The 27,554-nt window shown below is 38.9% G+C and overlaps 1 protein-coding gene across 18 annotated transcripts in view; it reads left to right on the top strand.

Annotated features, from left to right (window-relative positions):
• Positions 1–27,554, top strand: part of ARHGEF28 (Rho guanine nucleotide exchange factor 28) — a 194,482-nt gene that overhangs the window by 108,566 nt on the left and 58,362 nt on the right. For 15 of the 18 annotated variants that reach the window (XM_073344266.1, XM_073344268.1, XM_073344260.1 and 12 more), the window contains 10 exons: positions 5,153–5,283; positions 13,087–13,388; positions 15,906–16,095; positions 18,220–18,331; positions 21,164–21,244; positions 21,990–22,032; positions 23,509–23,632; positions 24,671–24,797; positions 25,170–25,225; positions 26,839–26,890. In XM_073344266.1, the coding sequence (XP_073200367.1) occupies positions 5,153–5,283; positions 13,087–13,388; positions 15,906–16,095; positions 18,220–18,331; positions 21,164–21,244; positions 21,990–22,032; positions 23,509–23,632; positions 24,671–24,797; positions 25,170–25,225; positions 26,839–26,890 (1,218 nt within the window). The remainder of the gene's footprint in view (positions 1–5,152; positions 5,284–13,086; positions 13,389–15,905; positions 16,096–18,219; positions 18,332–21,163; positions 21,245–21,989; positions 22,033–23,508; positions 23,633–24,670; positions 24,798–25,169; positions 25,226–26,838; positions 26,891–27,554) is intronic. The other 3 variants (XM_073344261.1, XM_073344278.1, XM_073344263.1) reach the window with 2 other exon arrangements.

The raw sequence follows: 27,554 nt of genomic DNA, 5'->3' as shown, positions 1-27,554 counted from the left end.
TGCCCCACCTTCCACCCCTCCAAGTGGAGGGGTAGTAAAGGATCCAGCAGGGGGACCTCAGTCTGCAAAGACTTCAGGTCTCCTTTTTCTCCCATAGGTAAAAGGACATAAGGCCGGGTCTCATTTACCCCTTGGCAATGCTCCCTTTTAGCCTTATCTGCACTGGAACACTGCCTACAAGTAGAGATGAGCTAAGCAGTCCTTCCTAATATGAACCTTCTAAGTCTTAATGCTGTATCCTGACTGTGATGATGTGTCCTGACCATGATGTTGTAAGGAAGGCAGGAAAGAAACCCCACTAGACCTCTTGCCAATTTGGTTCAATAGGAAAAATTCCCTCTTGATCCCAAAACAGGCAGTTGGTCAGACCTGTAGCATCCTAAAAACTGCAGCAGCTACACTGCAGCTAAGGAGAAGGGAGTACTGGGTAAGTAGCAGGAGCAAGAGACTTTTGAAAAGCCTGCGAGAGTTTAAGTAAGTGTGGGAAGGGGGCACAAAAGCTGATTGGCTAGCCTGTTACCCCATCCCCAGCCAATGGGAAGGAGGCTGTTTGAGGTGGGGCAACTCCCCTCTCCAGCCAGATATGTGCTCCTGCGTTCGCTGCTCCCCCTCTCCTCCCAGGCACTGTGTACATCACCTGTGGTCCATTCAGGATCCCTCTTCTGTTGATTGTGGGGTATGGGCATGGTTCCTGGGTCTAGCATTGCTATTTTGGCACTGGTCCTGGATTTAATAAAGCAAGTCCCAGACCTTGACCAGTGTAATTTCTAGTCATGGCCGTCACATCTTATCTCATGCCTCTGTGCACTTTGAGGGCCATACAGCATCCTCCAGAGGCAATTGCATTGTTTTCTTTGTTTTTCCACCTATATCCGTAAATCTTTATTGGTTTCCTCCTCCTCCTCTGCTTTGCAGGAAATAGGTTGTAGTCTGTAGAACTGAGAGGAAATTGCTGTATAGTTTTTGATGCCAGACAAACTTGGGTCAAACCTGTCTTTACTGAAAATTTTTATACTTTTAAAAATTAAAGAGCCTGATGTGCCTCTCAGTCAGTTTTACATCAGTGTATGCCGTTGATTTCAATAGGGAACTCCTGATTTTACATGTTTTTTTTGGAATGTCACCTTTCAAGTCCCTGACTGCCCATCCTGCCTAAAACTGAACTGGCTGGCACTTTGTGCGCTGTTGCTCCCTGATAGTTTTCAAATTCAGCAATCAGCTGCTGAGATGAGGCTACATTTACCAACTTGACTAATATTTAGTACTATCTAATTAGGCAGATTGGTCTGCTAAGTGGTGAATTTGTGCATGAGCCCTCTCCTCAAAAGCAGCTTGAAAAGTAAGGTGTCTGCAGAACACACTGAAAATGTTTCCATAGCTGAGATAGGTTTTTCTCTTGGATAAAACAAAAAGGTATGGAACCACCATCCAAAGCTGTGGGTATTTTGGTAGAAACTAAAGTAAAAAATGTGTGTGTTATAGGTACAGTAATTTAGTATCCTTTTATTAATTAATCATGGAATCAATAAGTTGTTATAGTTTCAAAAGAAAAACATGCACAGCCTTCATTGACAGTGTCTTACTGTCAGGCCAAGTCTTGATTTATTACAACTGGTGATAAATGGTCCCTTATTAACTTTATTTTATTGATAGGTATTATTCATATGACTTACCGTATATTGGGTCTTGCAAGTTTGTTTATGTCTCCACATATGTCTCAGCACTCAGTCACACTCCTTTGACCTACTTGAGAATGTTCTGAATGCAAATATGATGGCTGTGACCGATTATTGTCATCGGTGGCACCTTGATACCAAGTGGAAGTAAGACTGTATCAAGTGTCTTCCACTTGCATCATGCACAAGTGGGCAGAGAGCTGAACATAGTTGTCAGTGGTCAGAGAATAAAGCATGATTCCTACCCAGTCAATCTGGGTGTCACGTTGGATAGAACTCTTGCATAGTGTGACCATCCTACAAAGACGGCGACTAACGTCAAAATGTGCAACGACTAGCTTAGAAAACTGGCTGGAACGACATGGGGTGCCAATGCCCAAACTTTACGCACTCCAGCCTTGGCACTCTGTTATTCAGTGGCAGAGTAGTATGCTCCAGTATGGGCTTGCTCGTCTCACACAATGATGATCAATTCACAACTAAATTCCACCATGCGTATTACTTCAGGCACACTTAAATCTATTGCTCTACCATGGTTACTGGTTCTCTGCAATATTGCTCCACCCAGTGTTTGCAGAGAGGAAAGCGTAGCAAAGCTTGTGACCAAATTGCTTGATATGCCACATCTGCCATTAATTAAAAACTCATTTAATCCACCACATGGTCATCTGCCCTCATGCCGCCTGCTGTGGATAAATTTACTGGGTGAGGGATTTACAGTAGAGGATCAATGGCAAGCTTTATGGTCTGCAGAGAAAATGACAGATAATTATTTTCTCTTGGACCCCACTCAACGTCAGCGAGGGTTTGATTTACTGCAAAGGCAATGGAACCTTCTGAACTGGGTTTGTACCAGACATAGAATTTGTGCTGCAGCAGAATTTCGGTGACGTTTCAGAGACAGTCCACTATGTCAATGTGGGCAGCCACAAACCATGACACGTATTGTTGAGGACTCCAAAATGACTCAACTTCCTGGAGGTCTTCCTGCCTTGAACATCATTGATAAGAACGGTGTGGCTTGGCTCATCCGGATTCCATATGCCAAATAAATAATTTATAGGCATTATTTATCTATTTAGTTTTCTACCATATGGGAAGTAGCATAGTAGAATGATAGAGAATATCTGAGAAAATGAAGGCATTGTTTGAATGTAAATGTGTAATGTCTTTTTACACGAGAAGTTTTAGACCTTATTTAATATACCATAATTACATAAATTCCATCCCAGTCCCAAAATCTTCTCACCTTGTATACCTTTCAAATTCTGTCACTGTATATCAGGAACAGAATCCTAATGCAGTTTGAAAATAGAAATCAATCCTATCCAAGGGCCAGGAATCCTTGTTTTTAAATGGCATAAATCATTGTTTTCTGCTGAGAATAATAGAATATCAGGGTTGGAAGGGACCTCAGGAGGTCATCTAACCAACCCCGTGCTCAAAGCAGGACCAATCCCCAACTAAATCATCCCAGCCAGGGCTTTGTCAAGCCTGACCTTAAAAACCTCTAAGGAAAGAGATTCCACCACCTCCTTAGGTAACCCATTCCAGTGCTTCACCACCCTCTTAGTGAAAAAGTTTTTCTTAATATCCAACCTAAACCTACCCCACTGCAACTTGAGACCATTATTCCTTGCTTCTGACAGCTTGTCCAGATACTGGTTTCTAAAATCATGTGGGAAAGATGGTAGTTTGACAAACCAGTAAATACGTTTTTGTGGTACGTAAATTTTTCCCAGTTTTTTTTTTTCTGAACCATGGATCAGAAATAGACATTGCCATCTCTGCACAGCTTTTTGCATACTTATCATCTTCCATAGTATGCTCCTCCCACATACACATTTTTGTTTAAAGTTGACATGGACAATCATCAATCACAGAGCTAGATTCCTATACCAATGAATGAATTATGCTGATGTCTAAATATGGATCTTGTCTTGGAGGCTGGGGTGGACTACAAGGTCTTTCCAATTTGTATTTCGTTATTATGGAAATAATAATGAAAGGCTTTCTACTGCACCCACAGCACTAAAGGTGCAGTACTACAGAGTATTTAAAGATGAATGAAACTATGCCGTAGTTAATGCCGTCAGTCATTTCATTACAAAGCATACTACTCTATATTTATAAACTGCCTTTATATGTCCTTCTGCAAAAATGTAAAAAGGAAGTTATTATCCTACATAAGGAAAATCCTGGAAGTAGTACACTGTATGCCTGGCTGGACTGCACACTGGAGTCTGTGTGGAATCAGGGGAGAAGTCCTTTCCCTGGGCTCTGGCATGGCTGCTGCTATATTCTGGCTTCTCCATCTGTAAAGTGGTGGTAATTATGTTTACTATAAGCAAAATCTGAGAATATGTAGGATTTGAGATGGTCCGCAGTGCCATGCTCGGGTAGCAAGTAGGTAGCTACTACTGTTCTCATTTGCAGTTGATTGAGCATTAATGTGTTGCTAGAGCTGTGCAAGTAACTGATTTTTTTGGCTTGTTGCAATTTTGAGAAATCGGAAAAAAATTCTTTTGGATCAACCCAAAACTGAAATTTTTCAGAATTTTTGGCCAAAAATGGTTTTGGGTTGAACAAAATGTCTTTGTTTTGATTTCGGGCATGCTTAGTGTTTTTTAATAAAAGCAAAGGAAATTTTGAACTGAAGGGCTAGATTCACCAAGGGGCTTAGGCACTGCTCACAAAACAGAGGAGATGGTGGGGGTAGCGGTGCCCTCCTTGTACCTAATAGCTCATTGGCTAAGGCATTCACCTTGGAAATGGGAGACCCAGGTTTGAGACCCTGCTCTGAAGAAGGGATTTGATCCCCCGGTGAATGCCCTAGCCACCAGATTGTTGGCTATTCTGGCCTGAGTTTCTCTGTTTCTCCTATTGAAGCCGTTCCAGTATGTGTAAATAATAAAATATTTATTGAAGTAGGGACTAGAAACCAAGTGTCCCTGCTCTTGGTGAATGCCCTACCCACTAGGCTCCACTGCCTCTTCCATTTTATCAATGGCATGTAGATCTCTTCTTGAATCATGCCTGAAAAATCAAAATGTTTCATTTGGAAAGTGTCAAAATGAAATGTTTCAACATTTGTGGGGAAATTTTTATTTTTTTGACTGAAACAGTTTGGCGTAATTGGCAAAATGTGTTGGTCAAGCTGAATCTTCATTTTTTGGAGGAAAAAAAAAGGTTTTTGGCCAAAAAATGTCACTCAGCTGTATTTGTTGCTCACTAATTTCCGTTTGACAAATGTCGTGAAATCAGGTAGTTTAGCAGAGAGCTTCTGCATACAAATACAGATTTTTGAATGAATGCAGAAATGTTGTCTTAAATGTTCTGGGCATAACTAATAAGAGTCTCTTTAAAATGTGATGCTTAATGACTAGGCTTAGCTATTTTTATGGCAGAATAGAGAAGAGAAAAGGAAGTGGTATGAAAAAATAAATTCTGTATTTTCCCATAATATTTCATTCCAGAGCAACGACATTCTACACTTGATGTCCTCAAGAAATACCCAAATCCACCTACCTTCTTTGCTGCACCCACACGTACTGCCATGCTGAATGGAAGTGATGAAGTGTATGCAAATTGCATGGTAGTGGATCAAGTAAGATAGTCTTGCATCTTTGTGCTCTCAGTACACCGCTGTTCATTGTCTCCTGGTAAAATATATTATTTGAATTTTAGTAAAATGTGGGTCAGTCGGTAGAGCCTTCCAGTGTTTTATGTTTATAAATATTACATAGGTTTATTAGGGCTGTTGATTAATTGCAGTTCATTCACACGATTAACTCAAAAAAATGAATCACGATTAAAAAAATTAATTGTGATTTATCACAGATTTAGTCGCAGTGTTAAACAATAAAATACCAATTGAAATTTATTAAATATTTTGCAAAAAGAAAAGGAGGACTTGTAGCACCTTAGAGACTAACCAATTTAAATTGGTTAGTCTCTAAGGTGCCACAAGTCCTCCTTTTCTTTTTGCGAATACAGACTAACACGGCTGCTACTCTGAAACCTTAAATATTTTGGATGTTTTTCTACATTTTCAAATATCTCAATTTCAGTTACAACACAGAATACCAAGTGTACAGAGCTCACTTTATATTATTTTTATTACAAAGAGTATTTTTCAATTCACCTCATGCAAGTACTGTAGTGCAATCTCTTTATCATGAAAGTGTAACTTACAAATGTCGATTTTTTTTTTGTTACATAACTGCACTCAAAAACAAACAGGGTGGATTTGATTTAAATCAAATGGATTTAAATCACTAGTCAGGAAGACTCAATTTAATCATCGATTTCTACAGAAAAGTGCATTCTTGTTGGTTGTTACAACTGTAATATATATTCTTCAGAACTCATAGATAGAGGTAGGTTTCATTTTTAGAAGGTACACACTATACATTTTTAAAGTGATTTATTTTGAAAACTTTTCAGATTAGTTTTACAGCTATATCAGAAAATGAATGATTGTTTGGTTATTTCATTTACCAAAGGTAACTGAAGCAGATATTTATGAAGTCACTGGGAGGTGAACTATCTCCAGTTCAACAGGTTAATCATTAATATTTGGAGGATTTTCTTGCCATGCTGTATTAGGAGGAGAACATCACCAGACAGACATTTAAATTGTTTTATTTAATTAAAACAGCAACATTATGTATTCTGGATTTTTTTCTTCAACAGCAAACATATAATATTTTTAACAAAACAAGCATATGAATTTTTGAATTTAAACATTCAAGTTTTTTAAAATCAGGTTTCTTTTTGTTAAAATTGTTTTTAACTAACATAGTTAAATGAAATATTTTAAAAAACAATTAAATGGACTATGTCAGCCAGGTCAACATGAGAAACTTAAAATATTGGCTTCTGCAGCTAACTCAGTCGTCTTCACCTTCATTTTCTAGTTTGTTCATAATCTGGAAAAGAAAAACAAGCTTTCCTGCTTTTTCAGGCCCCAAATGGTTTCTCAATTTGGAATGAATTAGTCCAAAGGAAGAAAATATTCTTTCTACACCGGTAGAAGAAGCTATTGCTGTTAAAAGTGAGATTATCACTTCAACAGTCTCTGAATCCAAGTGCTTAAGTGACTTCCACCAGTTCACTGGTGTGACTTTCTTTAAAACAACATCAGTCAACGTATATTTCTTGAATGGTTCACCCTTAGCTCTGAAGTTTATTACGGTTGGCATTATGGAGGGCTGATTGCTGGATGCCCATGTCACAGCCAACTCCTCTTCTTCAGCAGTTAAGGTTTGACCCTGGTACCGAGTATTGAGAATATTTGCAAGAAAATCAGCTGGAGATAGTGCTTGTCCCATAATTTTTTTAAATACTTGTAATTTAAATCTGTCATTGCATATTTCTCTTTTTAAGATCTCACTCAGTTCCTTCCAAATTTCAACAACATCAGCGATAAAACAGCTATTTCCCTGCATTTTGTTCAAGGCTCCAGAAATAGGCTTCAGGGTACTCAGCATGTGTTCAACATGTCTCTTAAGCCCAATGTTGAGAACTTTGGCTGTGACAATGCCGTCTACTTTTTCACTATTTTGTTCACAAACTGTCATCAGATTAGGCCAGTTCTTGATATAGTGCTCAAAACAGTCCACTACTGAGTTCCATCGCACGTCTTGTGAGAGAATTAGCTTGGTTCCTCCCACTTTTTTCAGAGCAGCTGCTGCAAAGTGGTTGTTACAATTGTAATTGTTGTAATTGTTGTATTTTGCAATTTCAACAACATTAGCCTTTATTTCTGAAACACTGAAGTCTTCGGCTAGGAGGTGCATCAAATGAGCACTGCAAGCATATGTTATTAGCTTGGGACTCTCTTCTCTCTCTTCTAAATAATTTCTTCTCATCTTGGATACATTTGCAGCATTGTCTGTGACCAAGCTGTGTACTAGACATTTGAATTTTTTTCCCCACAGTTTGTTATAGCTTTTACTGCTACTTCTTGTAAGTATTGTGTGCATTTCCTGATGTATCAATTGTTCCTGTAAGGAAGACATTCCCTTCTTCTGTTGTCACACAAGCACATACAATAGGATCACTGTGGACATTGCTCCACCCATCAAGACTCAGGTTAACGATTTCACTCTCTAGACCTTTTGCACACTGCTCAATTTCTCTTTCATACACTATATCCAGCAATTTGCCTGCGGCATCTATTCTGTTGGTGGACTGTATCCTGGTCTTAATGACTGGACCATGTTAATGAAATGTGGGTTCTCAATCATACAGAAAGGAGAGTTTGTTGCATAAACAAACTGGGCAGTTTTTTCATTAATTACCTCTTTTTGTAATCTGCTGGTTCTTATCACAATCTTATCTATGATTGTTTCTGGAAGATGGAGTTTTTTTTTCTTTTTCCTACAGGTCATATATACTGTGGCTATGTGAGATACATGATGTGACTAAAACACTATCATTGGCAGATAACTCTGAAACTATAGAAAATGATGGTGATCTTGAAGGTGGATAGTCTTCTGAATCCTGTATGTTGAGGATGGATTCTCCTAAACAAAATAAGTCAGTGCAGTTATTTAATTATTATTACCATATTGCTAATTTAGTATTACTCGGTGCATTCACTGACACGCTGTACTACTTTAAAGGTGAATTTGTAAAGGAAGATCTGCCTGTTTCAGCTATTTATTTTTTATCACAACTGCATCTAAATGACATTATCATAGAGTAACAACTATATTTTTTGCTCAAACATGAGAATTCAAGAATAGTCCAGAAGGAAGACAGGCAGTCCTTAAGAAAGAAGGTTGAAATAAAAAAATTTACCAACCTGAAGATCCTGCATGTTCAGACATGTTCCTTTCATCATCTTCAACGCAGCTTCCTCCTGAGAAGGAACACTTCTCATGATGTCATTTCATTCGGGCCTTGCATTTCTTTGTTGCACTGTTTGCATTTTGCACGCATGCCTGTCTTACCCACAGGTAGAGAAACGTCATTAAAATATTCCCAAACTGGGTCTTTTTTACGGCCTGCTGCCATTATAGGTTTTCCCTTCTAGTAAGAGAATTGTATGATAGATCTCAAATCAATGAAGGCTACGCTCAGAAAGACATCAAGACTTCTGGAATATGTGGCTCAAACAGTTTCACTTTTGTTTCTACTGCCTGTCCCTCCCTTCTCACATTTATCTCCAGACTTCTTCTCCTTGTTCAGATCTATTCCACCCCCAACAATCTTCTATTCATTGAACTTTTTGAGACTTTGCACTTTTAAAGAGAGGTAAGGGATTGACTCTGTGTACACAAATTTGCAGAGGGACAATAGGGTTCAGGTCTGTTGTTTCTCACTTCTATATATTATTTATTTATTTATATATTTAAACACATTTTTGCTATTAACAAGCATGTTATCTCTGGAGACACACATCCACAGTCTGAGAACTTCAAAACTAAGCATCTCTGATAGTATCTTCTAGACTGAGCACTGAGTCCCATTGGGTAGATAGAAAGATTAATCTAAATAATCATACAGGAGCCCCTGGAACCTCATAAGATTGGGTCCCTAATTCTTGAACTATTGGAACTCATTTACAAAACTTTTCTTAAACATTACATGACTATATTGTCTCATATTATAGAGTTAGAATTTATAATCCCTATTCCATGATGAGATATCTTTGAGCTATAATGTATCTTAATTAAAACTATCTTTAGATAAGTTTTTTCCTCAAAAATCATTTGATCAAAAAAATCCTATTTAAATAAAAAATCTGTTTTTTTTTAAATCATGGAATTTTATCCACCCTGAAAACAAAACAATGTAAAACTTTAGTATCTACAAGTCCACTCAGTCCTCCTTCTTGTTCAGCCAATCGCTCAGACAAACAAGTTTGTTTACATTTATGGGAGATAATGCTGCCCGCTTCTTATTTACAATCACCTGAAAGTGAGAACTGGCATTCGTATGGCACTTTTGTAGCCAGCATTGCAAGGTATGTACATGCCAGATATGCTAAACATTTGTATGCCCCTTCATGCTTTGGCGACCATTTGGAGGGCATTCTTCCATGCTGATGATACTCGTTAAAAAATAATGTTAATTCAATTTGTGACTGAACTCCTTGGGGGACAATTGTAAGTTTCCTGCTCTGTGTGTTACCCGCATTCTGCCATATATTTCATGTTATAGCAGTCTCGGATGATGACCCACCATATTGTTCATTTTAAGAACACTTTCACTGCAGATTTGACAAAATGCAAAGAAGGTACTAATATGAGATTTCTAAAGCTTGCTACAGCACTCAACCCAAGGATTATGAATCTGAAATGCCTTCCAAAATCTGAGAGGGATGAGGTGTGGAGCATGCTTTCAGAAGTCTTAAAAGAGCAACACTCTGATGCAGAAACTACAGAATCCGAACTACCAAAAAAGAAAACCAGCTTTCCCCTGATGGCATCTGACTGCACTGCTTTGGATCATTATCAAGCAGAACCTGTCATCAGCATGGACGTGTGTCCTCTGGAATGGTGGTAGAAGCATGAAGGGACATATGAATCTTTAGTGCATCTGGCATGTAAATATCTTGCGATGCCAGTTACAATAGTGCCATGCAAATGCCTGTTCTCACTTTCAGGTGATCTTGTAAACAAGAAGCAGGCAGCATTGTCTCCTGCACGCGTAAGCAAACTTGTTTGTCTGAGCGACTGGCTGAACAAGAAGTAGGGCTGGGTGGACTTGTAGGCGCCAAAGTTTGACATTGTTTTATTTTTGAACGCAGTTTTTTTTTGTGCCTAATTCTACATTTGTAAGTTCAATTTTCATGATAAAGAGATTGCACTACATTACGTGTATTAAGTTAACTGAAAAATACGATTTTTTATTTTTACAGTGCAAATATTTATAATAAAAATAAATATAAAGTGAGCACTGTACACTTTGTATTCTGTGTTGAAATTGAAATCAATATATTTGAAAATGTGGAAAACATCAACAAATATTTAAATAAATGGTATTCTATTATTGTTTAATAGCGTGATTAATTCGCATGATTAATTTTTTTTAATCGTGCGATTAATTTTTATGTAATAACTGCAACTTTGTTCTCTTGTCTGTCATTCTTGATTCATTTATTAGATGCTTTTAATAAACAAAATAAGTTATGAAAATGTAAATCTTTAGCTTTTTTGTTTTAGTTTTCTATGAGCTGAACAGCTCCTCTTCTTTGATTATTTGCACTTAAATTCCCTCTTATCTAAAACAGGGTCATGTTTCCTGATGTTTGTTAATTAACAAGTCCCTCAATTATCAATTCAACAGGAATAAAAAATAAGTGACCAGACAAACCAATGTCCAATTATTGTTATAGGATACCACAAAGTTGGAAGTGCTTTCTGCCAGATGTGATGTAAAACTGAGGTCCTGGCCACTTGTGATTATTAATTGTGCTATATTACTTATCACAAGGAGACTAGCTCCAGTAGATTCTGGCCAAACTACATTTTGGGTAATTGCATCCTACCTATCTAAATTTTCCCCACAATCTCAATTCAAAGTGCTGTTCTTCCTCACTTCTTATCCTACTGTAAACTGTTGTGGATAGATGCTATGTATTGTAAAACACCTGCCAACTTCCAGCGAGAGGTGGCTGCATTTCAGTGGTGGTAGAAGTGATTCTTGTGCAGTAGAACCTCAGTTACAAACACCAGAGTTACGAACTGACCAGTCAACCACATACCTCATTTGGAACCGAAATACACAATCAGGCGGCAGCAGAGACCTTCCGCTCCCCCAAAAAGAAAAATACAATACAGTACCTTATTAAACATAAACTACTAAAAAAAAATGGAAAGAAGAATTTTTCTTCTGCATAGTAAAGTTTCAAAACTGGATTAATTCAATGTTCAGTTGTAAACTTTTGAAAGAACAACCATAACGTTTCGTTCAGAGTTAAGAACATTTCAGAGATACAAACAACCTCCATTCCTGAGGAGTTCACAACTCTGAGGTTCTATTATATATATAGTGTGACAAAGTTCCTCCTCTGCCTTGGTGGGTCCTGCGCTTATTGGTGGATTTGCTCGCCTCAGAGGTTCACGGCAGCCCTCAGTTTTGCCACTTTAGTGGCTCAAATCTGCCATTCACTCAGTTAGCGTCATCACTGGCCAGCATGGGGAAAAGGAAGAAGAACAATCCCTGCAGTCTCTGCTGATCCACCTAGTGGATCGGGGAACAGTCCAGAGACCTTCCCCTCTGGTGGAACCCACAGTCCAGGTCAACTCCTCTGATATCAAATAGGGAGTTGGGGGAATGGAGGGATGGGGCGGACCCCGGGCCTGCCCTCTACTCCAGGTTCCAGCCCAGGGCCCTGTGGATTGCAGCTGTCTACAGTGGCTCCTGTAACAGCTGCCTGACAGCTACAGCTCCCTGGGCTACTTCCCCATGGCCTCCTCCCAACACCTTCTTTATTCTCACTACAGGACCTTCCTCCTGATGTCTGATAATGCGTTTACTTCTCAGTCTTCCAGTAGTATGCCTTCTCACTCTCAGCTTCTTGCACGTCTTGCTCCCAGCTCCCTGCACACACACCACAAACTGAAGTGAGCTCCTTTTCAAAACCCAGGTGCCCTGATTAGCCTGCCTTGATTGATTCTAGTAGCTTCTTGATTGGCTGCAGGCGTTCTAATCAGCCTGTCTTCCTGAATTGTTTCCAGAAAGTTCCTGATTGTTCTGGAACCTTCCCTGTTACCTTGCCCAGGGAAAAGGGACCTACTTAACCTGGGGCTAATATATCTGCCTTCTATCACTCTCCTGTAGCCATTTGGCCTGACTGTGTCACAATAGATATAGATATATGTTATAAAATAGTTTGGGATCCTTCAGGATGAAAGGCAGTATATAAATGAATGTAAGAAATTATTTTATACTGTTAACTGAAAATCTTGGAAGAAGGCAGAGATATTGAAAGTGCATCTTCATATTCTTTTCCCTCTCATTGAAAAAGTCACCCATCGCATTAAGAGCTGATAGTGTTCTTTGTGACCGACACAAAGCATTTAGTTAGGGCCAAATTTTCTCAACTGAAAGTCAGTCATGACCTAAAATGTCCAATAACACCCCTTTGATCGCCACAATTCTGCATAAAACTACCACTTTTATGTGTGCAAACTGAATAATGGCACATGCAAATGGCTACTTAGGTGTGTGAACAGCCATTTGTATCTGTATTTGTCCAAGCTGCACATATACTCATGACCTGGAGGCCTGAAAAACCATATTAGTTTGTCTCCAATTTCTATGCCGCAGAAAAGTAATAAAGGAAAAAATGGTGGTACAGAGAAGTGTAATTTGAAGAAAGATCACTATTCTCTAGCGATACATCGTTATTTACTTTTCAGTATCATTAATACATATCTATCTCATGCTCCAGGTTGGAGATTTGGATGTTAACTACATTAACGTAGACAGTGTCACCACTGAAACAGGCACGGATCAGATCCACTCATCCCCGACACCCAAGGGCTCATCATCTGCCTCACTTAAGGAAAGCAACCAATATATTTATGCAGAAAATGAAGATAACCAAATGGTAATGAATAACATAGACAACGTAAGCACACAGCCTTTCACTTCACCTTCAAATCTGTATGCAGCAGGTTCATATCTACCACTCAAGTCTCGTGGATTTAATAAGGAACGAAGTCAACTTTATGCTGACATGAAAAAAAGAAGGTATGGAGTTGTTTTGATGGTATTGTCAGGAAAAGACGAACATTTAGTAATATGTTTATATACACACACACACACACACACACACAAATGGCATTGCATGGAACTATACTGTGAGGGTGGGTTTTCCTGACTTTGAGAAGAAGTGCGTGGAGTAGCTGGAAGCACAGTGCCAGGCATGGTAACAACGTGCAGCTCAATCAGAACAGCTAGGCAAATAGCTCTGTGGCCAGTGATATAATTGGTCTATGGAGTCACATGAAGACCCATTAATACAAACTATGATTGTTGACGTCATCCTTGAAATCAAGGTAATCAGCATCACGTTTTGTGTATATGTGTGTGTGTGTGTGTATATATATATATACACACATATATATATACACACACATTAAGTATATTTTAGTTCAGAAAAATAAAACAAAACCTGGAATATTAACGTCTCTACTGAGAGAAAGTCTGAAGTATCTTCAAAAAACTGTCCCCTAATCACTTATATCCCAAATTTTATGTGGTGCTTTATTTAGTTCTGTATTTTTATAAATTGGTTATAAAGGGTTCTTTTGGGGTTTTTTCTGTTTTTCTTTGGTTTTTGTTTCTTACAAACTGTAAGTGGTTTCTAAGCAACTTCATACTTTTTGGCATAAATTGTGGTAGGTGCTGCAAAGTGTGACACTTGCTAGAAAAACGGAACCAGACAACTATTAATTTTGTGAATTTTCACTGAGAAATTTGTCAGAACATCATAAACAGTGAAAGTGAAGCATAAGCCAATTTATAACTGTTGTTCTCCACTGAGGGCCTGTTCCAAACAGGCCCTAAAGGAATTGTACATTCCTGAATGCATATGATTTTTGCAGATTGACAGTCACCGTGCTACACTAATACCATGAACCCAAATCTCTGGTGTGTTTGGCCTACTTTGTGCTGCTCTACTGGTAAAAAGCAGCCAAAACTCAGCAGGTCCAGCCACTGGAGGATTCTCCCACAGGCAGCTCTATGTTATGCTGGGAATAGGACCTGCTCCAGGATTGGGGAACACAAATATGGTTTAAAGCTACCTTTACACACACACCACATTCTTTCTGAGCTGTGCCTGGTGTTCCCCAGCTGCAGCACATGATCTGTCTCCTATTTTAATGTGTACTTCAAAATTATCCCTCCCTAAAACATTCATTGGGAGTTTTGCCTGAGTACAGATTACAGGATCAGATCAGGTATGAAGTAAAATAATACAAATTTGTTGTTAAATAACATCCTCATTCAAGGACCTCAGAGTGCTTGGCAAACATTAATAAATCTTCAACACCTTCATGTAGGTCCTGTCTATATTGGAGAAATTTGTGCCTGTGCAACTCCTATTGTAAATTACTATAATAAGCCAGGATAGACTAAGTCCTGCTTCACATGGGTGTAATATGTCTACACTAGGCATTTGCATGGTGTAACTTCATCAGCATGGTTGCAATGGTGATGTTTTTCTAATGTAGACAGGGCCATAGGTAAGTATGGTTATCCCCATTTCACAAATAGGGAAACTGACACACAAATAGCCTAAGTAACTTATTTTTCCAGTGTCACATGGCACATTTGTGGCAAATGTGGGGATGGATAATATCCAAAAGTCCAATGATCAAACAGCTTTGGACTGTGTTGAAAAAGAAATCTTTTAATTAGGTGAATTCTAATGCTGTGTGAAGGAGTTACAATGCTACAATTCTAGCTTGGATCTGTAGTTATTGAGAAATACCATGCATATTCTAAACGTTTTGTCCTGGAAGACTGGAATGTTGTTGCAAGCAGTCAACCATTCACTTCAGTCACATTAATAAAGAAACCATGGGCTTATGTATACAGATAAAGGGACAAAAAGATTGCAGAGAACACCCCTGTGGTGTTGATACTTCTAGGAAATCTCATCGTAATGTTATATGCAAGAACATCTGCAAATCACACATTCTCTAATTGTGTTCATCGTTGATTTCATGAGGGTTGGGTTTTTTAAGCTTTGTCATGTTCCTTCATTTTTCTATCTTTTTTTTAAAAAAGAAGGATTAATTTATACACCTTAAAATCAGACTTACTCAAAAAGTGGCTTCTAGGAAACTCCTTCAGCATACCAGATGTTGGAGAAAATAGTCAGAGCGTTGCCACATTATATAGGCTATTCGCACTTTTCCTTATCTTGCAACTTCTCACTTAAACTTGACTTTGAAGTTCAGAAGCAAAAGAGGAGCAGATATCTAAGACCCTGTTTACTCTACAAATGCATTCAGGTAAGGACCCATGGTTCTAAGCCACTTGTATCTGGGCCTGGTTACAACATGACCACATTTTAAAGTATCAGCAAGATGCAACTGGAGTAAAGCCATGGGCATGATAAGGGAGGACCACAAAGCTGAGAGAGGACTAGAGCATGACTAACCCAAGCACCATTTATTAGACTGTTCACTTTGCTTGTTGCATTAAGTCTGATAATTAGATTGCTTTACATTCCATACATTTTGTTGTATGCTTTAGTTCTAGTCTTGATGACCTTGAAGTAGACAGTGGAAGTGAAGGGATTTCTGACAGATCCCACGTTCGCTACCCTTCTTTCAGTTCTTCAATGACCGTGGCTGGCAGCAGGCATGAATTAGATTCTTCTGAGACAAGCACTGACCTAGATTATAGCATCCACAGGATGGACTCTAACAATCTGCAGTCAAAGGTATTCGGATATCATTTTGGTTTTGTTTATTTTGCTTTCAACTAAGTTGTTGAAAATATATAAGAATTTGTATTTGAAGGGCCACATTCACCTCTCAATTATATTAGTATAAATTCGGATTAACTCCATAGAAGTCAACAAAACTTATCCCAATTTACACTTGTCAAAGTTTGACTCAGACTCACAATTTATCAGACCACTCTGTTTTATTAGCAAAGCTGCTCTGCTAATACATTTAGAAGTGAGCCCCCCGAGTGGGGCTTGTGTCTCTTAATTTATACAGCTTACTGGGAGAACAAGTTACAGAGAAGTTACAGACAAAAGAAGAAAAAGATTTTAGTCACGTATCGAGATCCCTGAGACCAGTCACGTATCTTCAATTACCTGCCACCCTTAACAATCTCCTTTAACAGCTTCCAGTTAACTTAACTAATTGCCCTTCACACCTTCCATTCTGATGCCTGCTTCTTAGACGTGCTGGCTCTATCTTAATTGCTTCTCCATTCAAAAGCTAACCGTCCCTACATGTGCTCCCTCAGATACTTTGTAACATGTTTTGGCATGCCCTCTCATATACAATGTATCCAGCATGTCCCCTTATACAACGTTATACTTCCACACACTGGTATAACAGAGAGGAAAATTTTGCTCCGGTATTCTCTATGGCACATGAGGAAGGTTAATGCCTTTGCAAACCAGTATTTTTTTAAAAAGACAGTCATGGAGGAGGGTCTAGTTGGCTGAATTTTGTACACTGACTAATACAAGCTCCTTTCTCTGCTAATGCTTCCCACAGATATTCTGGCTACTGTAACTTCATTGAACCTTTGGCTATTTCTGGAAACGTCAAACACATACACAGAGTTCTTTTCTCTTTTATTCATAGGCATGAGATTTATTTTTATTTGATCAAACAGATAAAAAGTCCTGGCTGCCACTGGGCTTTACCTGATCTTTCATGTAAGGGGAGGGGGAAAGATGATACTGGAGGAAAAAACTACTAAACCTAAATGCAAGAGAGCTATTTTTAAAAAACACTGGTTTGTTTCTATCAAGCAGTTTAGCAAAATTCTCAGTTGAAGCATAAATGGTTTTCTCCCCAGGTGTTTTCCAACATGCTCAGTAGTATTTATCCTGCAAATCAACATACTGTTTTCACAATATTTTGGAACTCAAGGCTGCTTCAGAAAAGTTTTTTGCAACATGGAACTCTTTGCTGCAAGTGCACGATGGAAATTCCTGTTAGTATTTCTAGGCCAAGTTCATTGTGAGCAATACATTTGTAAGGCAATGTCAATGCTATCTGTGCCGATGATTTCAAATGACGGCCCTCAGTAGGGGTGAAAAGTAGTTCAGTTTTCATGCAACAGTGACTCAGTCACATAGTGTCCTCTTTGGAGAAAAGACTGCACTTTATGCTGCATGTAGTCATTGTTGGTGTCATGATGCAAGCTTCCATCTGATAGAGCGCAGACCATCACTATTGTTTCTTTCAGAGCTTTAAAGTTGACTTCAGATCTGGAATTGAAACAAACAGAATATTGTTTTATCTGTGAAGCCACCTGTGCACTTAACATGTCAAAAACATATCTATATAGTAGTGAAAATATAGGTTTTTTTTAATGCAAGTCCGTGTATTTAATGAACCACAAAAATCAGATAATGTTAGTTTGATTTAAATTCTCAAAAGAAATGGGTTTTGCACAGGTAATTATGACTTTGATTTCAAGGCATATCAATAACTAATCACCAGCTGGGGTAAGAGATTTCCAGTCATGGTATCCAGGCACAATTAGGTAAACGTAAGGGAAAAGAAAGAGAGAGATTAATTTCTTCCTCTGGAATATCCAGATCGTAGCTGGAGACAGAATACTGGGCTAGATGGAACACTGGTCTTTTCTGCTCTGAAAACACTATGTTCAAGTACCATCAGAAAAAGGCAGGGAAGATAACTGGCCATCTGATATAGTAGAATAACATCACTGTTCAGACTTTGGTCCCCACCAAATTGAAATAATTTAGGATTTTTCTTGCTCTGACTTTGCACACACACACTTTCCTGTAATACTAATTGCCTTTCTTTAAAATTAATGTGTTTTTCCCCTTCATTTTGATTTCTTCTAGGAATCGTTACTTTCTGGAATCCGGTCACGTTCTTACTCATGTTCTTCACCCAAAGTTTTATTAGGGAAATCTCGCTTTGCACGTGACTTCACAGTTTGTGATTCAAATGAAGGTGAGAAATTAGTTCTACTCCATTTGCGTGTATGGAATGCCACAAACTCCATGCTTACTACAAGCCAAATGCTCACTTCTTTACTCAGGTCTGGATTGTCTCCCTGGTATCCATGTAAAGAGTGGTCCCCTATGTGTGCAGCTCTCCACCAGTCCATGTGGAAGTGGGGCTTAGCTGCCTCCACATCATCCCTCTTGGCTCTTCAAGGGGCACCGTATAGGTCCAGAGCCTGCAGTGTGGGAGAACATAGAGACAGAGCTGCGAGGGAGAAGTGGGCAATCTGGAGGTGCGGCTAGGAGGGAGACACACGTTGTCCCTGCTCCAACCCTGCAGAGCTTAGTCAGAAAAGATAAGGCAGCTTAGGACACAACTTTCTTTTCCGGAGTCCAGCAGAGAACCAAGGGAGAGGCCAAATTTGGTGTAGAGGCACAGGCCCTTTGTGCCGAAGGTCCTCACATCCTGCAGATCCTTGGGAATCTGTGAGGTCTGTGTGTAAGCTGTGGCCTTTTCCATAGGCAGGGGAGCAAACACCACCTTCTTCATGGGATGATGTGTGGATTCATTGCGAGGGGATTCTCACAAACCTGCCTTCCCTCTGTTCCTATTCTGCATGTTTTACCATGGTGGGGATAATCTGATCCTCCGCTCCTATTCAGTCCTAACTCAGACAGATTTCCATTGAAGTTAGTAGGTATTTGCTCATCCTTGGAAAACTTGTAAGAACCTTACAGCGTAGCCTCATGTTAAATAATTGACTGTTCTGCTTATGTGCTGCCTGCAAGATGTTAAGAATTGTTTCTAGCAGCCTTAGATTTTAAGGGTATTTTTGTTTGTTTGCTTGTTTTTAAGCTTAGCAAACAACACAGGCCTTCTTTGGAGAAATCTGTATAACATGCTACATTAGAAATCCATGGAATGATATAAAGTATGAAATATGTACTCGATCTTATTCATGATCACATCTCTGAAAATCAGTTAATTTTCAATAGAATCCATTTTCTTTGTTTTTTTTTAAATTATTTTTGGGATAAGAACAAACCTGATTTTCTTCCAAAAGGAAAATTCATACTTAAAGCTATAAACATGAGAAAAGATGGGCTGGAAATTGACTGTGTATTTTTTTTTTCTAATAAGTGCTGCATCATTTAAGAAAAGCATCCTTATTCAAGACAGCACTTAAGCATAACTTTAAGTGTGCGCTTAAAGTGCGGTGTGTGCTTAAGTGCTATCCTGAATTCGCTCCAGAAGCTTAATTATTTTATTTAGGCCTGTATCCTGGGAAGACTCACGTGCAGGCTTACCTTGCTGTACCATTGATTTCAAAGTTAAACATGTGTTTAAACCTTTGCAGGGTTGGGGCATTTTTCACATGATGCTTAGTAGCAGAATGCAAAAAACAGCAGCGACAATCTTGGTTAAAATGTAGGTGAACATTTTTTCAAATTCATTGGGTTTTGTCCCTCAAATCCACAATAACGCTTTGTTTCTACTCATAACTCTTTTTTGTGCACTGTCTGCAACACTGGGATGTTTACAAGTATTGTTATTGTTTTTTTTTTTAATGTAACTTTGTTTTTAACAATTTTTCATCCTGCAGATTAGCTGAGAAGTCTTAAAAAGCAGATGAGGAACAAGGGCATGTGTCCCATAAGATCTAAAGCCCTCAATTCAGCAAAGCACTTAAGCATGTGTTTAATTCCTGGTAATGTCAATGGGACTGAAGCACCTGTGTAAAGTTAAGCACATGGTTTAGAGCTTTGCCCTAATCAGTCCTAAATCCTGACCTCCTATATAAAGTCAGAGTAAACTAATAGGAGTTTACATGGGGCTTGGGAGAGCTAGAATTATCCTTCTTCCCAAGCTATGGGACACAAATAGTCACTTTGTAGCCCATCAAGGCTGCGGAAGTGTCTGTAGTCACTGTGTTCTCCAAGTATGGGGCGATTTGGCCAATGCATTTGTGTCATAAGTAGGGCTACGATTATGTCACGGAGGTCACTGAAGACACACAATCTGTGACTTCCAGGGACCTCTGTGACTTTTTCTGCCCTAGGGCTGTCAGCAGGCAGCCCTGCAGCTCTCAGCCACTGCTGATGGAGGCTCCCAGCAGCTCCTAGCCACTGGGCAGCAGGGGGACCCCAGAGCTCCAACTCCCCAAGGGTAGCTGGGCTCCCAGCAGCTGCCCAGCCATGGCACGGGTCACACACCCCTGCCCCAGAAGCCCAGCTCTGGCGGCCAGCGAGGGAGGATGGGGAACCCCGCAGCAGACAGGTCACAGGCTTCCCTGAATTTTTGTTTACTGCCCGTGACCTGTCTGTTGTTTTTACTAAAAATATCCCTGACAAAATCTGAGCCTTAGTCATCAGGGATCTGCTGAGCACATTGCTGGCCCTCCTTCTGTCTCAACCTCTCACCCTCCCACTGCAACATGTTGGCATGGACAGTGCTGCTACATGGAACTACTTTGCAGCAAGCAGAAGAACCAGAGATTTTCAGGTGCAACTTCTCGGCAGCTGGGAATTCCCACGACTCCACCACTTTAATGTCTTGTTTAGGATTTGGCCATAAATGAGGGTAGAAAATCTGATCTTGTAAATTAAAATCCAATCTGAGTTTGCTGATTTGCGTTTTTGAGTCTAAAAGGATTAACCCATAATAGGAGAGTTTCATTCTTGCATCATGAGCTGCAATCTAGAAGTAGGATATGCACTGCCTACTGCCGTAGCAATAACCAAAGCTTTTTTATACACATTGAAATAAATTGGCTACATATGTGTTTAAAGGAGGATATTTCTAGTATGTAACTGTAAAGAATTTGTCCCTGCTGTGTAGATGGTGTGTTCATGAACAGTGGTCGACCCCTTCTCCAGGCTATTTCACTCTCTAAATCAGTGTCTCTGCTCCATCCCTGTAGTAAGTACTGCAATGGCAACCCAATGGTGCTATTTTGCATGAAGCTATCTTCATTTTTCTATGGGAACATGGCCTTTATTTCTTCAGAAGAGCATCTTGTTGCACATGTTTGGTCTGGCAACTAACTGAAATGTGATTTGATTCTCAGTACGTACATGATAAAATATGCTATCTTACTTGCTGAGCTGTCGATTATTTTCTCATATGGGCCCTTTTTCAACAAGGTACTTGAGCATGGACCTAACTTTAAGCATGAGAATAGTCCCATTTAAGTCGTTGGGGCTACATATGTACTTAAAATTAGGCATATGTTTGCAGATAATCTCTACAAAGCTAAATAACGTCTGGTCTCGGAAATAATAGAAAAGAATCATGTATGTGTTTTACAACAGAATAGCTAAAAAGCAAAATGAAAGATTGAACCATTCAAAAAACCGGGTTGCTCAGAAAAAGATCAATATTAATTTTCTTTACTTCTTAAAAGCAATCCATCAGTTTGCAAAGACTGACATTCTCTGATGTTAACCCAGATCCAGGCAAACTCTGTCAAATACAACCTGTTTAATAAACAATGTGTATTATCCTGGGCAATGCTGCTTCTAATAATTTTTGCTTTCTAAATTCCCAACCAATTGTGCTAGAATATAATGACTGAGCTTTCGTCCTGGTGGAGGTTATGTGCTTCAAACAAATAAATATCCCAATATAACCACGTTAGTTTTCATTAACTTTTTGTGTTTTGTAGAACAACGCGCATACAGCTTGCCAGAGCAATTGAAGGAAAAAAGGTATTGACACTTGCCACAGATGAATTTCTGCAGTGTAATTTTTATCCATCTACCATTATTTACATGTTAATGCTACTAGTTAAACACTAGTAGCAAAGATCTTTGTAATAATCATCATAACTGAAAAGTAGCAGACTCAAATAGACTAATATACCATGTTCTCTTGTGGTGCCTTTTACTAATGGAATTCAGAATGCTTCTCTAGGTTACTGTTATACTCCATACTAGTGTGAGAGTTGGATATAGTCTATAACAACGTTATATTTGCAACACATTTGTTGTCTGACTGTGCAACTTTAAAGTTTGGCATTTCTTAAGTCCATTTGGCATACACAACCTTAGCTCTCTCTGTTTGTGCAATAGTCTTTACTTCTGTAACCGCTTACTGTTTTTGTTGAATATAATGTCATGCATTTTCCCCTAAAACCGTTAAATGTAGGTGTTCTGCATCTATGTTACTCTACTCATTATTTTGTATGCCAGACAAATGGACACCATGAGAGCTGTTTACGTATGAGGTGCATACTGAATGAGGAGAGGGTTTCCATTTACTGTGCACCTTAAAAAACTGTTGAAAAAAACCTGAGTGTTCATGTTAGTAAAGACTGTATTATAATGAACACACACAGGGGAGCAGAGTTACAGTTTCACAGGCAACCTTAACTGGTACCTCTTGACTTTTGAGTTTTTCATTTTGCAACTTTTACTGACATTTCCTTTTACATTTATTTATTGCAAATAAAAATCAGTTGCATGTTCTGGATCGATGTGGCTGGATGCCAGGGAACCATCCCATTATCTGTGAAGTGCAGGAATCCAAATCCCATCTTTCCTTTAGTCTGGCAGTGACACTCCCAGCAGGTCCCACTGCTGTGTCATGTGCTCCATCTGATCCCCAAGTCAGGACTGCACCGTGACTTTGTAGGCTGGCTGAGAGAAGCCTCTGCTCCAGTGCCATCTAGGGAGAGAAGGAGGGAAACAGCACACATCTATGACCAATTCAGCAGGCCACCCAGTATTCAATAGAGCATGTGCTAAAATGCTGTGCTGAATTGGAACCTATGGGGCTGGTGTTCATGCAGAAGAATCTCTGGCTGCTGCAGCCCCAGCTTCTTGTTTCACAGCTGACTGAGCTCAGACATAGCAAGAAAAAGGAGTTAATGTGGGAGCTACCCAAAGGAACATGTAAAATAAGGGAATATACATGCTGAGGGGTTTGATAACAATATAATTATGGCAAACTTGCAGTATAGTTCACATTATGTACAGTACCCATGCATGTGTTCATAATTAGTATTATGCAGGGACTAATGTAACTTTTTGGTTTGATGTTGACCTCTTAAATAATTAAGGTTTAAACCTGAATACATCCTGGGATTGTTAAAAGCAGCTGAAGCAGAATATCAGCCAGGTGCTTCTCCGTTTTAAGATGTTATGTCCAGTGTAATGAGTTGTATTCACTGATTTACATTTTAGGATTCAGGAGGAGGAATGGGATAAGTATATTATACCTACAAAATCTGAGTCCGAAAAATATAAAGTGAGCCGTACTTTCAGCTTCTTGATGAACAGAATGTCTAGTACACGAAATAAGTGCAAGGTAATTCCAGATCTACATATAACTAGGTGCTTGTTAGCATAACTGAAATGCATTATAGCTTGGGATCAGATCTGTCTCGCCTCTTAAGTAAAGATAAGTGGCTGATTTTCGCAATTATTTAAACTGTATTTATAAGACATTTTAAATTTAAAACTTATGACAAATATGTTGACAGTGTCCTTGTATAGACAAACAATATCGTTCATTTTTTAAAGTAACCTTGTTTTCACAGTACTGAATTCCCTTGCCACTTTTTAATTATTATTACTTATCTCGTGTCTTGATTTAGCCCAAGTTCAAATGTCTGCAGTGTATTTGGAAAAAGTTTTCTTACATGATATACAAAAATAGAAATATTAGAAAGTATATGTCTATTTTTCTTATTATCCACAATAAGGGCTTGATTCTGTGGCATTTATTCAGTTGAGTAGTCCTATTTGAACTTAATGCATGAGTAAGTGCTGCTGAGCATATGTGAGTTTTAGAATCAGGGCCCAAACAAAGTGCTAAGTGTAAACACAAAATTAATTGTGAAAAGTAAATCTGATACTTTCAGTGTTTCATTTTTAATAATCTAAAGTCTAGATTGTGCAACATATGTCCATGCTGGTGAGCACTTACTCACATAGTAATTCTATTAATGTTAGCTGCTGGGACTACTCATGTGAGTAAGTGCTCCCAATGTGACTCAGTGTTGTACAATTTAGCCATAAGATGCTATTAGTAACGCAGGAAAGGAAACTTGTTTATTTCAAAAATAGATGATTTTTAACCTAGCAGTGTCCCTTTGAAGATCAAAAACCGAGTTGTAAAAACTAATTTTAAAACCTACCTTTAATTACAGGTGCATGTATTTGTATGTCAGATTAGGTTAATGGAGGCACAAATCCCCACTGTCTCAGTTGTTACCAGAGAGAAGAGATAAATGTTTTAAAATCCATTTTCTCATAAGAGAAGAATGTTTTAAAGTTATAATATTATGGTGGTTATTTATCTATTTTAATCTCTCTCCTTTTGCCTGGTCTGTTGGATCTGAAGACAAAGAATAAGGATGCCAAAGACAAACTGAACAGACATCAGTTTATAACTGGGAACTTCTCAGGCAGTATCCCGTGTATGGCATGCGACAAAGCCCTCTTAGGGAAAGAGTCATTGCAGTGCTCTTGTAAGTAGCTACTGTCTTTTATGCAGCTTTTATGTAACTTTTGAAAATCTGCTGAAAGATACTTGCTTAATATTCCATTTCAAGAGCGACAGTATCTGGATTTGAAAATACATACTTCTCTACCTACTCAGCCAGGGTCCCCAGGCCTCAGGGAGAGGGGACAAAGGTGATGGCCACTTGTTTCACAAGAGACTCTTGCTAATTGATTCCTGAAACAGTCCTGGAGAAAGCTAAGAGAAAAATTAAAGCCGTCTTTGTGGCTATTTAGCATGTGGGTCTGAAGGAGGAAAAATGATGAAGTCCCAGAATAAAGTGCACTACAATGTTCGACCCCTTTCAATTTCAGGCTTTGAGATCTGTTTTTCCTTTCAGATTGCAATGCAATTGTGCATAAAAACTGTAAGGATTGTGCTCCTGCATGTACAAAGGTAACTTTCTATGCCTTACTGTTCTTACGATGTTGTTGTGTATATTCTCTCTTTCATTTTTTAAATCAATCTCCACAGTTTCTTCTGTGGTGATTAGCGTATGCTGTGCTTATTCAAAGTGTTTGAACAGTACCTTGTTTTTGTAGGCTGCTTCATAATAGGTTCATGTTGGTTGACTTACTTGTTATATGGAGACCTAGAAATAATTAGTTACTAAAACAAATAAGATGAAGCTGAGAAAGAAAACAGTGCAGAAATGATCCACCCAAGTGTTTGTACACAAAGGGCTGAGAGAATGCCAAATAAATATCTGACACAACCAATAGCAATAAGCAATGTCCTTGAGCAAATACTGTATAAAAGGAGTGAAAACAGGTAGGGTCACTTCCTTTTTATCTTTGAAGCGTTGCAGGATAAATTGGGATGTGTAGTTTGATTTGCATTTCTAAGGTGTACTTAAAAGGGCTGAGCTGAAGCGTAGCAGAGCCCCCTGGAGTGTAACAACCAACGTACTTCAGTAGGTAACCCCCAATTAAAATGAGGGCTACATTTTCAAAACTAAAGGAGTACTTGTGGCACCTTAGAGACTAACCAATTTATCTGAGCATAAGCTTTCGTGAGCTACAGCTCACTTCATTGGATGCATTCAGTGGAAAATACAGTGGGGAGGTTTATATACATAGAGAACCCACTGTTCCTCAGACGTTCTTGTCAACTCTTGTCAAACCTGTCATTTTCAAAACTGTTCACTGAAGGGGGCTTCTGTTTTTTAGGGACTAACAAGTGATTAGCACTTGAATCAGCCACACCAGTGCAAGTCACTTTTCAAACTATTGCAGTGCATATAAACAAGGGATTTGCACCAGTGTGGCTATATCGGAGTAGCTGTTGCAGTGCACAGATCTTCAGGGTAAACATGCCCAAGGTTGCACTTATAAAACATGCATTTTTTATTTTATTTTATTTTATTTTGTCTTTATCAGTGTACACCCACTGAATAGCCTCTGGGCAAACTTACAAAAAGGATCTAAAACGTAAATTATAATGCTAAATCAGCTGCCTCTAACAGGTACTATAACTACTAGGACTGGTGGATATTTACCAGGAAGAGACAATATCCCCAACCAATCATCAAGAGGATAACAGAGGAAAAACTACTTACTTGCTCTCCTTAAATGCAACACTTGTTTAAGCATATAAGCCTTGCACAATGTAGCAAAGGACACAAATTCTGGCTCAGACAGACTGACTTAGAGTCAATTTCCTGCCTCAGGTCTCTTCAAACTCATTTAAAAAGTGTAGCCCTACAAGTGTAATTGTTTTCTTTAAGCCCTCACAAATCATATGCATGTTGCAAAAGAATAATTCCATAACAACACAGTAATTTGAAAGAAAATAATTTGAATTAATTTTGTATTATAATGTGGCTGAAATTCATTATCCTTTTACTTAGGTTTGTTTGTCAGCAGCAGAAATTCAGGATCATAATTCAGTATCAAAATGCAGTTTGCTTGAGGGCTCTTCCAGATGATTATATGAAAGTAGATTACTGACTATTCAGTGTGTAATCAGCGGTTATTTCATTTTAATAAGATGAAATTCTTCTTTACCAGAAATTCCAAGAGAGATACCATATTAAGACCAGACCACAAGCTGTCCTAACAAGTAAGTATTATAGTAAGCAAGCAAGCTAATAGGCATAAATCTATCATTTTAAAGTTTAGTACGTTGCCTGAATAATAAAATAATAGGACAAGTTTGTTCTTTACAATTTTGTATGTGTGAGAGCATTTTTACATGTGACTCCCATATCTACTGGAAAACAAGTGCATTTGCTAGTATCTAATACATATAAGGTAGGATTTTCGAAAGCACTCATAATTGGTCTAACTCTTCTTCCATTGAAGTCCCATATTAAGCAGTGGCAGCTGTCGTTTGGTTGGAAAAGGTGTGTACTCCTTTAAGGGCTAGAGAGTCAGAGTGTGTCTTGTTGTGGCAGTTTCATATCCGGTTAGCATGGGGCTGTTGACCCATTTCCCCCTGGCACCAGGTGACTGGAAAGGGGGTGGGAACTATTTAGATCCATGCCAGTGCAGGAAAAGCCCTCTTTTACCTTGACCAGGCAGAGCAGCACTCACCCTCCCACCCCTGGATGTAGATAAATACCAGGTTTTATCATGAGTGGCGGTGGGCATTACACTAGTTGCTCCTTTCTCTGGCAGCTGTGAAGGAATGTTCTCTCTCTCTCTCTCTCTCTGCCAGATTGGCCAAGGTGGGGTGGGGTTTTATTCACCTTCTCCACAGTGATTTAGGGGCTTAGTTTGGACAT

Source organism: Lepidochelys kempii, chromosome 5 (assembly GCF_965140265.1).
Source record: "Lepidochelys kempii isolate rLepKem1 chromosome 5, rLepKem1.hap2, whole genome shotgun sequence".
Taxonomy (NCBI): Eukaryota; Metazoa; Chordata; order Testudines; family Cheloniidae; genus Lepidochelys; species Lepidochelys kempii.
The sequence above is the reverse complement of the archived record's forward strand: the minus strand, read 5'-3'. Positions and strand labels throughout refer to the sequence as shown.